We start from the raw sequence: 13,450 nt of genomic DNA, 5'->3' as shown, positions 1-13,450 counted from the left end.
GCTAAACTGACCCAAGATCAGCATCTAGGGTCAACTTCACCCTACTTCTCTGTCCCCCCCAGCATTGACCAGCTGGCTGAGGTGGTGCGTCACCACATCGAGTCAGCCGTCAAGCTCCAGAGTGAGCTGATGCTAGTATGCACCGACTTCTTCCTGAACGGGGACATGCGGGTTGTTGTCAGCCCTCCTCCCCCTCCCCGCCCCGCCCCTTTGGAGCTCCCCACAGACAGCACTCTCACCATCCTGCAGTTGGAGGCCTTCTACCGCCAGCTATGCAAGGTGGCGCCCACAGGTCTGTAACAATAATATATGTACACAGTATTACCCAAGTATATGTACTAATCTATGTAATTATCAGTGGTGGAACAAGTACTCAATTGACATACTTGAGTAAAAGTCTAAAAGTATTTGGTTTTAAAAATACTTAAGTATTAAAAGTAAATGGAATTGCTAAAATGTACTTAAGTATCAAAAGTAAAAGTATAAATCATTTAAAATTCCTTATATTAAGCAAACCAGTAGGGATGACCAGGGATGTTTTCTTGATAAGTGTGTGATTTGGACAATTTTCCTGTCAAAATGTAACGAGTACTTTTGGGTAAATGTATGGAGCAAAAAGTACATTTATTTCATTTTGGAATGTAGTGAAATAAAAGTAAAAGTTGCCAAAAATATAAATAGTAAAATACAGATACCAACAAAAAATACTTAAGTAGTACTTTAAAGTATTTTTACTTAAGTACTTTACGACACTGGTAATTATATATTTATAGTAACATTAAATAGTACCCTCAAAACACCAGTCTCAACGTCAACAGTCTGAGATATGGCTTTTTCTTTGCAACTCTGCCTAGAAGGCCAGCATCCCAGAGTCGCCTCTTCACTGTTGATGTTGAGACTGGTGTTTTGCGGGTACTATTTACCGTAAATTCCGGACTATAAGCCGCAACTTTTTTCCCAGGCTTTGAAACTCGCGGCTTAAACAATGACGCGGCTAATATATATATATTTTTTTAAAAAAACACATTCTGTGACGTGCTCAGTTTTTTGGCGGCATGAAGCTTTCATTAGACCAATGAAATTGCCGAACGGGTTAAGGTCAAACAACTTTTTGGTTTACTGTTTAGATTAAATCGAGCGCTCTCAAACTTCCCATCATTCTGATTACGGTAGTCATTTTGTCACCCTCATCATGGCAAAGACACGGAGAAATGCATATGATGCAGCTTTCAAGTTGAAGGCGATTGATCTGGCTGTTGGAAAAGGAAATAGAGCTGCTGCACGGGAGCTTGGTCTTAATGAGTCGACAATAAGACGTTGGAAACAGCAGCGTGAGGAATTGACTCAGTGCAAAAAGACAACTAAAGCTTACTGCTAATTTTTTTTTTGTTACAAGCCGTGTTTCGTTAAAGCCTATTTATTTTTGTTACAAGCCGTGTTTCGTTAAAGCCTATTTATTTTTGTTACAAGCCGTGTTTCGTTAAAGCCTGTGTAAAGTTAATTTGTTTCAATGTACCGGTAGGCACCTGCGGCTTATATTAGCATCTAGTTTGAGGCGCCTGTTTCTCAAACTAGATGCTAATGTACTTGTCCACTTGCTCAGTTGTGCACCTGGGCCTCCCACTCCTCTTTCTATTCTGGTTAGGGCCAGTTTGCTCTGTTCTGTGAAGGGAGTAGTACACAGCGTTGTATGAGATCTTCAGTTTCTTGGCAATTTCTCGCATGGAATAGCCTTCATTTCTCAGAACAAGAGTCTCAGAAGAAAGGTCTTTGTTTCTGGCCATTTTGAGCCTGTAATCGAACCCACAAAGGCTGATGCTTCAGATACTCAACTAGTCTAAAGAAGGCCAGTTTTATTGCTTCTTTAATCAAGACAACAGTTTTCAGCTGTGCTAACATAATTGCAAAAGGGTTTTCTAATGATCAGTTAGCCTTTTAAAATGATAAACTTGGATTAGCTAACACAACGTGCCATTGGAACACAGGCGTGATGGTTGCTGATAATGGGCCTCTGTACGCCTATGTTGATATTCCATTAAAAATCAGCCGTTTCCAGCAACAATAGTCATTTACAACATTAACAATGTCTACACTGTATTTCTGATACATTTCATTTCTGATACATTTTATGTTATTTTAATGGACAACAAATTAGCTTTTCTTTCAAAAACAAGGACATTTTTAAGTGACCCCCAAACTTTTGAATGGTAATGTACGTGGGTCATTGGATTCCCCTGATTGGGTGAATCTCAATTGTATTTCTTTGATTCCTCATGTCCTTTTTTCTCGCTTCCTTCTCAAAACGCATTGGATGAGAAGATCCGAGTTTCATCCCCTCTGACCACCTCCAATGCATTTTGATAAGGAAGTGAGGAGAAAGGATGCGAGGAATCAAGGATTTATCAATTGATACGCTTGAGATTCACTGACTGTGTGTCCCGTCAGGTGTGCAGTGCAGTACTGACTTCTGGGAGATCCTGCAGGAGCTCACCTCTCTGAACATGGGGACCAACGCTCTGCCAGACCCCTGGATGCACATCTCAGAGTCTCAGGTACACTCACTGACTGACTGGCTGGCTGGCTGACTCACTGACTGACTGGCCGACTCACTAACTGACTGACTGGCCGACTGACTGGCTGGCTGTCTGGTTGACTGGTTGACTGACTGACTGACTCACTGGCTGACTGCCTGGCTGACTGACTGACTGGCCCACTGACTGACTGGCCCACTGACTGACTGGCCCACTGACTGACTGGCCGACTCACTGACTGGCCGACTCGCTCACTGACTGGCCGACTCGCTCACTGACTGGCCGACTCGCTCACTGACTGGCCGACTCGCTCACTGACTGGCCGACTGGCTGGCTGACTGACTGACTGACTGACTGGCTGACTCACTGACTGACTCACTCACTCGCTGACTCGCTGACTGACTGACTCACTGACTGGCTGACTGACTGACTGGCTGACTGACCCGCTGGCTCACTGTCTGACTCACTGACTGGCTGACTGACTGACTCACTGACTGACTGGCTGACTCACTGGCTGACTGACTGACTGACCAACTGACCTACTGACCCGCTGGCTGACTGACCCGCTGGCTGACTGCCCCACTGACTGACTGACTGACTCAGTGACTGACTCACTCACTGGCTGACTGGCTGACTCACGCACTGACCCGCTGACTGACTCGCTGACTGGTTGACTGACTCGCTGACTGGTTGACTGACTCACTGGCTGACTGACTGACTCACTGACTGACTCACTGGCTGGCTGATTGACCCAGTGGCTGGCTGGCTGACTGGCTGACTCACTGACTGGCTGACTCATTGGCTGACTCACCCACCCACCTGCTGGCTGACTGACTGGCTGACCGACTGACCCGCTGGCTGACTGTCTGACCCACTGACTGACTGACTGACTGACTGACTGACTGACTGACTGACTGACCGACTCACTGACTGACCAACTCACTGACTGGCCAACTCACTGACTGACCCGCTGGCTGACTGACCCGCTGGCTGACTGACCCGCTGGCTGACTGACCCGCTGGCTGACTGACCCACTGGCTGGCTGACTGACTGACTGACCCGCTGGCTGGCTGGCTGACTGACCCGCTGGCTGACTGACCCGCTGGCTGACTGACCCGCTGGCTGACTGACCCACTGGCTGACTGACTGACTGACCCGCTGACTGACTGACCCATTGGCTGACACACTGACTGACTGGCTGACTCACTGACTGACTGACCCATTGGCTGACTGACCCACTGGCTGGCTAACTGACTGACTGACTGACCCGCTGGCTGACTGACTGACCCACTGACTGACTGACCCACTGGCTGACTGACCCACTGGCTGACTGACTGACTGACTGACCCGCTGACTGACTGACCCATTGGCTGACTGGCTGACACACTGACTGACTGGCCCATTGGCTGACTAGCCCATTGGCTGACTGGCCCATTGGCTGACTGGCCCATTGGCTGACTGACTCACTGGCTGACTGACTCACTGGCTGATTGGCTGACTGTCCCGCTGGCTGACTGTCCCGCTGGCTGGCTGACTGTCCCGCTGGCTGGCTGACTGTCCCGCTGGCTGGCTGACTGTCCCACTGGCTGGCTGACTGTCCCGCTGGCTGGCTGACTGTCCCGCTGGCTGGCTCACTGTCCCGCTGGCTGGCTCACTGTCCCGCTGGCTGACCGACCCGCTGACTGACCCATTGGCTGACTAACTCACTGACTGACTGACTGACTCACAACATAGCTACTAGGGTGTCATCACGGCCACAAACAGTCATGTTTTCATGAACAGACATCACTGACCCACTGGCTGGCTGGCTGACTGACTGACTGACTGGCTGGCTGACTCACTGACCCACTGGTTGGCTGACTCACTGACCCACTGGCTGGCTGACTGACTGACCCGCTGGTTGGCTGGCTAACTGACTGGCTGACTGGCTGACTCACTGACTGACTGGCTGACTCACTGACTCACTGACTGACCGACCCATTGGCTGACTGACTGGCTGACTGACTGGCTGACTAACTCACTGGCTGACTGACCCACTGGCTGACTGACCCACTGGCTGACTGACTCACTGGCTGGCTGACTGGCTGACTGACCCACTGGCTGACTGACCCATTGGCTGACTTACTGACTGACCCATGGGCTGGCTGGCTGACTGACTGACTGACTGACTGGCTGGCTGACTCACTGACCCACTGGTTGGCTGGCTGGCTGACTCACTGACCCACTGGTTGGCTGGCTGACTGACTGACTGACTGACTGGCTGGCTGACTCACTGACTGACTGGCTGACTAACTCACTGGCTGACTAACTCACTGGCTGACTGACCCACTGGCTGACTGACTCACTGGCTGGCTGACTGGCTGACTGACCCACTGGCTGACTGACCCATTGGCTGACTTACTGACTGACCCATGGGCTGGCTGACTGACTGACCCATTGGCTGACTTACTTACTGACTGACTGAATGGCTGACTGACTGAATGGCTGACTGACTGAATGGCTGACTGACTGACTGACTCACAACATAGCTACTAGGGTGTCATCACGGCCACAAACAGTCATGTTCTCATGAACAGACATGGAGTGTGTGTTTGTGTGAAATGTGTGTGTGTGTGCAGCTGGTGGAGCTGGTGTCGATGCTAACCCAGAACACAGAGATGCTGGACTGGCGTCAGTTCCTGCTGAGTGCCGCCCTCCCCTGGCCCACCCCCACTCTGCCTCAGCTGCTGCAAGTGTTGGCCCGTTTCAAGATGGCGGACGCTGGGGCCACAGGGTCTTTGACTGAGGAGCAGTACTTAAAGGTACCTTCCTACGCTATGGGGTGAAGTTTCCCCTAGGTACAGATCTAGGTTTAGCTTCCCCTCCCCCAATCCTAACCTTAATCATCAGTGGGGGAAATTATAAACTGACCCATGATCAGCATCAATGGGAAACTTCACCATATACTACCTACAGTACACTGCCAGCTCTTCAACAAACTCTACTATCACCATCACGTTTTCCATTACACACAATGATATTTGCACTTTTGAAACATATGGTGCTCAAATCTTTATGTCTTGGTTAGCATCAAATGATGGCTGCCAAAATTCATGAATTGCATCATTACAGGTGGTAGGCAAAGACTTGACATTGTCGCTCATACTGTGATACCTGGTCGATATGTATGAATGAATCATATTTTCTTGCTTCATTATTAGGTTGAGTTGTGGTTCCCCAGTGAGCGGGCAGTGTCCATTCCCGAAGACCTGTCTGAGCCACTTCCTTACGATCGCTTGGCTAATCTACGGAAGGTACACATAGCAACAACACCCAGACCTGGGTTCAAATGCTATTAGAAATCTTTTAAATACTTTTAGTGCTTAGTTAAGCCGCCTGCCTGGAGTGTCAGATGGGCAGGGTTTGCAGTTTTGTGACTACTCTATTATTTCCATTGTGCCAGGCAAGCTCAATCAAGCCCAAATAAGGTTTTTGAAATGATTTTAAATAGTATTTGATCCCAGGTCTCACAACAACCAACTGCTTGAATTTATAAATGGAATAATACAAATCATCACACAATGTTGCATTGATAACTCATCTGCAAATATTTCTTGCAGTTTTTCTTTCTGCTTTTCTCCGACCCCAATTGCTCGCCAGCTCGTGTCGACTACGTGACCATGCTGCTGTACTTCGCCGCCCACCCTGACCCTATGCAGGGCTTTGTCCGAGCTCTCAGTGTCGTCATGGGACAGCCACTTCGACACCACTCTAGCAGTAGACTTCTCAAGGTTGGCTACGTCACTCTGCATCCAAGGCTGCATGTGAAGTAGCATCTTATTCCCCTATATAGTGTCCCAGCTCTAGTCAAAAGGAGTGTACTATATAGTGTCCCAGCTCTAGTCAAAAGGAGTGTACTATATAGTGTCCCAGCTCTAGTCAAAAGGAGTGTACGATATAGTGTCCCAGCTCTAGTCAAAAGGAGTGTACTATATAGTGTCCCAGCTCTAGTCAAAAGGAGTGTACTATATAGTGTCCCAGCTCTAGTCAGAAGGAGTGTACTATATAGTGTCCCAGCTCTAGTCAGAAGGAGTGTACTATATAGGGGAATATGGTACCGTTTTGTCTTAACTACACCTCATAGTCCCTATTAGATGAATCATGTGCATATGTTTCAAGTCCAGTGTCATCAACATACTGTATGGTATGTTGATAACTAAGTAGCAGTAGTAGTAGTAGTAGTAGTAGTAGTAGTAGTAGTAGTAGCAGCAATAGCAGTAGTAGTAGCAGCAGTAGTAGTTGTAGTATCAGTAGTTGCAGTAGTAGTAGTAGTTGTAGCAGTAGTACCATTAGTAGTAGTAGCTTGGCCTTGGTGGGATAGCTCAGAGCATATACTCATTTCTATCCATTGTTTGATGACTAACTGTGAATTTGTAGTCGGTGCCTTACATGGAGGAGGGGCTGAGTGAGTCGACCGAGCTAGAGGAGGAGGTGGAGACTCAGGGGGGGCCAAGAGGGGAGGAGGGGGTGTCCATCCCTGCCCTCCTCAGAGCTATCTGTCACGGGGGAGCCTGGGGGGCATGCCACAACCGCTTCCATCCCAACTGGAAGAGTCCTGATGAATATAAAGAGGTACAGGACAGGAGTTTCACTCTCTTCTGTAAGATATATATATATATATATATATATGAAAAACCTGGTCCCAGATCTGTTTGTGCTGTCATGACAACTCCCTGTCATGACAGTGAGTGACAAGGAGTTAGCAGAAACAGATTTGGGACCAGGCTAAGAGACATATGAAACACTACTTCCCACTTAATCATATTGCTTATGTTGCTGTTTTTTGCCAAATGATGATGCCACTCTTATCCACTCCTACCTAACACTTCACAGTGATTGGTAGCATTTTGGAAATGCATTTGCAAAAATAAAAAATAACCTCATTTTGATTTACTGGGATGAACTGAACTATCTGGTTAATTGATGAACGATTTCAACAATCAATCAATCATTCAGTCAAATGTATTTATAAAGACCTTTTTTACATCAGCCGATGTCACCAAGTGCTGTACAGAAACCCAGCCTAAAACCCCAAACAGAAAGCGATGTAGATGTAGAAGCACGGTGGCTAGGAAAAAGTCCCTAGAAAGGCCGGAACCTAGGAAGAAACCTAGAGAGGATCCAGGCTCTGAGGGGTGGCCAGTCCTCTTCTGGCTGTGCCGGGACATCAATCTGTCTTTTGAACGAAAACGTGTACATGTTCTTTTGGAGCTGCTTGTTAAGTCTAGGATTGTTCTTTACCCACAGGACTTTGTGAAGGTCTACAGAGAACTGGGGTACAAGGTTGAGGACAAGATTCCATTTTCCATCCTATCCCGGCATCCGGTCATACAAGATCTGATCGAGGGCTCCTCTCAATACCAACTCATTGTTAGTATGGACCAATAGAAAACTTCACTCAAAAGATAAACACACTGTATAGTATTCACAATACGATACCTAGGTTCAAATAGTATTGGCTTTCTTTCACATACTTTGAATGTTTGTTTGAGTCTGCCGAATGGGTGGGATCTGTGTGCTTTTGGGACTGTTTCATTGGTCCCCAAGATTGATCAAGCACTGCTCAAATATTTGAAAGGAAACTATACTATTTGAATCCAGGTCCAAGCCCATAAAGAAAGAATAAAGAAAGAATCCCTCTTCACGTTCTTATTAAACAGTGATCAAGCTAACCTCTCCATGCTCTCCCTCTCATTCCCAGGATATTCACCGAGCTCTGCAGGTCCAACAGAGCGAAGGGGAGCCTCTGTCTTTGATGGCGTCTTAAGATAAATATACCTCATTTATCACGCAGTTAACTCTCACAAGCTAACCTGAGATTCCTATCCACTTAGAAATGCAGTTGACTTAAAATAATTCAGCAAATTATACAGTGCATTATAAAGTAAATTAATTTGAATTAATTATTTCAAAATGTTAACCTTCAGTTTATGAATTTACATGCCTCTTTCTTGAAGTAAAATGTTGAATTAAATTCACAAAAATGAAGACTTTGTTGTTCTTGTTATGCTGATGCTGTTAATGATTCTGGCTTTAACATATCCTCAACAAACATTGTCCCCGATATTAAATCAAATTTTGGTCCAAAACTCAAACGTCTTAGCTCGGGCACCGTCTCCAACTACACAGTAGTCACGTCACCTCACTTCCCCCAGCCCCCCCCCAGTGAAAGCCCTGCCTCCAGTTGTTTGCTTAGAAATTCTAGGGATAATAAGGAGGCCTGCGTCTTGTGACCGTAGCGTACGTGTAGGTATGTACGGCAGGACCAAATCGGAAAGATAAGTAGGAGCAAGCCCATGTAATGCTTTGTAGGTTAGCAGTAAAACCTTGAAATCAGCCCTCGCCTTAACAGGAAGCCAGTGTAGGGAGGCTAGCACTGGAGTAATATGATCCAATTTTTTGGTCAGTGTATGATTGCTGGATGATTCGTTTTAAGTCTAATACTGCGGGTAATGGAGTCGCCAATGACTAGGGTTTTCAATTTGTCAGAGCTAATGGTGGGAAGCTTCGGCGTCTCAGACCCCGTAATGGGAGGAATAGAGACCAGAGAAGGCTCGGCCTCTGACTCCGACCCGCTGCTTAATGGGGAGAACCGGTTGAAAGTTTCTGTCGGCTGAATGAGCGACACCGGTTGAGCATTCCTACAGCGTTTCCTTTCAGAAGCCATGAGAAAATTGTTCAGCTGCGGGGACTGTGCGAGGGGATTTATACTAACGCTACTATCTGTACATACTGGTGGCACAGCTATCCTCACCATAAGGCGATCCTTCTCCTGATATATTATGTGTACAGCGACTGCAATTACATTTACATTTACGTCATTATCCAGAGCGACTTACAAATTGGTGCATTCACCTAATGATATCCAGTGGAACAACCACTTTACAATAGTACATCTATCTTTTTTTTGGGGGGGGGGGGTTAGAAGTATTACTTAATCCTATCCCAGGTATTCCTTAAAGAGGTGGGGTTTCAGGTGTCTCCGGAAGGTGGTGATTGACTTCGCTGTCCTGGCGTCATGAGGGAGCTTGTTCCACCATTGGGGTGCCAGAGCAGCGAACAGTTTTGACTGGGCTGAGTGGGAACTGTGCTTCTGCAGAGATAGGGAGGCGAGCAGGCCAGAGGTGGATGAACGCAGTGCCCTTCTTTGGGTATAGGGACTGATCAGAGCCTGAAGGTACGGAGGTGCCGTTCCCCTCACAGCTCCGTAGGCAAGCACCATGGTCTTGTAGCAGATGCGAGCTACAACTGGAAGCCAGTGGAGTGTGCGGAGGAGCAGGGTGACGTGAGAGAACTTGGGAAGGTTGAACACCAGACGGGCTGCGGCGTTCTGGATGAGTTGTAGGGGTTTAATGGCACAGGCAGGGAGCCCCGCCAACAGCGAGTTGCAGTAATTCAGACGGGAGATGACAAGTGCCTGGATTAGGACCTGCGCCGCTTCCTGTGTGAGGCAGGGTCGTACTTTGCGAATGTTGTAGAGCATGAACCTACAGGATCGGGTCACTGCCTTGATGTTAGCGGAGAACGACAGGGTGTTGTCCAGGGTCACGCCAAGGCTCTTAGCACTCTGGGAGGAGGACACAATGGAGTTGTCAACCGTGATGGCGAGGTCATGGAACGGGCAGTCCTTCCCCGGGAGGAAGAGCAGCTCCGTCTTGCCGAGGTTCAGCTTGAGGTGGTGATCCGTCATCCACACTGATATGTCTGCCAGGCATGCAGAGATGCGATTCGCCACCTGGTTATCAGAAGGGGGAAAGGAGAAGATTAATTGTGTGTCGTCTGCGTAGCAATGATCGGAGAGACCATGTGAGGATATGACAGAGCCAAGTGACTTGGTGTATAGCGAGAATAGGAGAGGGCCTAGAACTGAGCCCTGGGGGACACCAGTGGTGAGAGCACATGGTGCGGAGACGGATTCTCGCCACGCCACCTGGTAGGAGAGACCTGTCAGGTAGGACGCAATCCAAGAGTGAGCCGCGCCGGAGATGCCCAACTCGGAGAGGGTGGAGAGGAGGATCTGATGGTTCACAGTATCAAAGGCAGCATATAGGTCTAGAAGGATGAGAGCAGAGGAGAGAGAGTTAGCTTTAGCAGTGCGGAGAGCCTCCGTGACACAGAGAAGAGCAGTCTCAGTTGAATGACCAGTCTTGAAACCTGTCTTGAAATTAAAAGACGTAATGTTAATGTTACTACTTAGCTTCGGCTGTTGGAAGTCCTGACGAACCATGTCCAGATAAAACGTCCGGAGTGAAAAAGTTGAATGAATAAAGTTGAGTGAGGGGAAAAACAAAAAATATTAACGGTAATTAAAAAGTTAAAACCATAAAGTTGTCAGGTAGCAAAGTAAGGTTGGCTGTGAATATGTCTGTGAGGATAAAGTCACTACCAGTAGATGGTATAGAGTACAGTATATACATATGAGATGAGTAATGTAGGGTATGTAAACATTATATAAAGTGGCATTGTTTAAAGTGACTAGTGATTCATTTATTACATCCAATTTTTAATTATTAAAGTGGCTAGAGATTTGAGTCAGTATGTTGGCAGCAGCCACTCAATGTTAGTGATGGCTGTTTTTTGCACATGTACTGACCTCGCCTTCTGGATGATAGCGGAGTGAACAGGTAGTGGCTCGGGTGGTTATTGTCCTTGATGATTTTTTTGGCCTTCCTGTGACATCGGGTGCTGTAGGTGTCCTGGAGGGCAGGTAGTTTGCCCCCGGTGATGCGTTGTGCAGACCTCACTACCCTCTGGAGAGCCTTACGGTTGTGGGCGGAGCAGTTGCCGTACCAGGCGGTGATACAGCCCGACAGGATGCTCTTGATTGTGCATCTGTAAAAGTTTGAGTGTTTTTGGTGACAAGCCAAATTTCTTCAGCCTCCTGAGGTTGAAGAGGCGCTGTTGCACCTTCTTCACCACGCTGTCTGTGTGGGTGGACCATTTCAGTTTGTCCGTGATGTGTACGCCGAGGAACTTAAAACTTTCCACCTTCTCCACTACTGTCCCGTCGATGTGGATAGGGGGGTGCTCCCTCTGCTGTTTCCTGAAGTCCACGATCATCTCCTTTGTTTTGTTGATGTTGAGTGAGAGGTTATTTTCCTGACACCACACTCCGACGGCCCTCACCTCCTCCTTGTAGGCCGTCTTGTCGTTGTTGGTAATCAAGCCTACTACCACTGTAGTGCCGTCTGCAAACTTGATGATTGAGTTGGAGGCGTGCATGTGTAACCGATGTGAAATGGCTAGTTAGTTAGCGGTGGTGCGCGCTAATAGCGTTTCAATCGGTGACGTCACTCGCTCTGAGACCTGAAGTGGTTGTTCCCCTTGCTCTGCAAGGGCCGTGGCTTTTGTGGCACGATGGGTAACGATGCTTCGTGGGTGTCAGTTGTTGATGTGTGCAAGGGTCCCTGGTTCGAGCCCAGGTTGGGGCGAAGAGAGGGACGGAACCTACACTGTTACACATGGCCACGCAGTCATGGGTGAATAGGGAGTACAGGAGAGGGCTGAGAACGCACCCTTGTGGGTGGAGATGTTGTTTCCTATCCTCACCACCTGGGGGTGGCCCGTCAGGAAGTCCAGGACCCAGTTGCACAGGGCGGGGTCGAGACCCAGGGTCTCAAGCTTAATGATGAGTTTGGAGGGTACTATGGTGTTAAATGCTGAGCTGTAATCGCTGAACAGCATTCTTACATAGGTATGAATGTAAGAATGGGTTAGGGCAGTGTGCAGTGTGATTGCGATTGCGTCGTCTGTGGACCTACTGGGGCGGTACGCGAATTGGAGTGAGTCTAGGGTGTCAGGTAGGGTGGAGGTGATATGATCCTTGACTAGTCTCTCAAAGCACTTCATGATGACGGAAGTGAGTGCTACGGGGCGATAGTCATTTAGCTCAGTTACCTTAGCTTTCTTGGGAACAGGTACAATGTTGGCCCTCTTGAAGCATGTGGGAACAGCAGACTGGGATAGGGATTGATTGAATATGTCCGTAAACACACCAGCCAGCTGGTCTGCGCATGCTCTGATAGATGGTTAATAGATGTTCAATTCATTGTCAACAAACTATTCAGCTGTCAACTATTAGATTTAAATATGTGGCTAAACCTAACCCTAACAGCCTAAGTTAACCCTAAACCTAACCCTAGCAGTTAAGTTAACCCTAAACCTAACCCTAGCAGTTTAAATTAACCCTAACCCTAGCAGCCTAAGTTAACCCTAAACCTAACCCTAGCAGTCTAAGTTAACCCTAACCCTAGCAGCCTAAGTTGACCCTAAACCTAACCGTAACTTTAGCAAGCTATTACTTATCAACAGAGTTGCAACAGTTTAAGCATCTACAGATCATCTATTGGGGACTGTCCAAATCAAGTGTGGCCCAATTGGCCAACCATGGAACTGATTTGAACCTGGATGTGGGATGGAGTAATAGAGGGAGGGGAGGAGGGAGGGAAGGACGCAGTAGGGGAGGAAAAGATGGTGAGGACCGTTAGTCATGTTTCCTGCCTGCCCGACATAACTCCCAAATGGCACCCTATTCCCTATATAGTGCACTACTTTAGACCCCACTTTCTCCTCATCCCTCCAACCCCCAAGAGACAAAAGCAACACTCCCCATCCTTGAGATCAGTGTGGTCACTGCCCCTCCCCATCCTCTAGCCCCTCCCCATCCTTGAGATCAGTGTGGTCACTGCCCCTCCCCATCCTCTAGCCCCTCCCCATCTTTTAGATCAGTGTGGTCACTGCCCCTCCCCATCCTCTAGCCCCTCCCCATCTTTTAGATCAGTGTAGTCACTGCCCCTCCCCATCCTCTAGCCCCTCCCCATCTTTTAGATCAGTGTGGTCACTGACCCTCCCCATCCTCTAGCCCCTCCCCATCTTTTAGA

At 47.9% G+C, this 13,450-nt stretch overlaps 1 protein-coding gene across 4 annotated transcripts in view; it reads left to right on the top strand.

Moving 5' to 3' along the window:
• Positions 1-8,558, top strand: part of spef2 (sperm flagellar 2) — a 50,543-nt gene extending 41,985 nt beyond the window's left edge. For all 4 annotated transcript variants that reach the window (XM_029717993.1, XM_029717992.1, XM_029717991.1 and 1 more), the window contains 8 exons: positions 63-292; positions 2,446-2,552; positions 5,150-5,332; positions 5,732-5,824; positions 6,131-6,301; positions 6,948-7,142; positions 7,818-7,940; positions 8,272-8,558. In XM_029717993.1, coding sequence (XP_029573853.1) covers positions 63-292; positions 2,446-2,552; positions 5,150-5,332; positions 5,732-5,824; positions 6,131-6,301; positions 6,948-7,142; positions 7,818-7,940; positions 8,272-8,337 — 1,168 coding nt within the window. In that variant the 3' untranslated portion in view covers positions 8,338-8,558. The remainder of the gene's footprint in view (positions 1-62; positions 293-2,445; positions 2,553-5,149; positions 5,333-5,731; positions 5,825-6,130; positions 6,302-6,947; positions 7,143-7,817; positions 7,941-8,271) is intronic.
• Positions 8,559-13,450: the final 4,892 nt, after the last annotated feature.

The sequence above is a fragment of the Salmo trutta genome, chromosome 27 (assembly GCF_901001165.1).
Source record: "Salmo trutta chromosome 27, fSalTru1.1, whole genome shotgun sequence".
Lineage (NCBI taxonomy): Eukaryota > Metazoa > Chordata > Actinopteri > Salmoniformes > Salmonidae > Salmo > Salmo trutta.
This window is presented reverse-complemented; position numbering and strand designations above follow the sequence as displayed.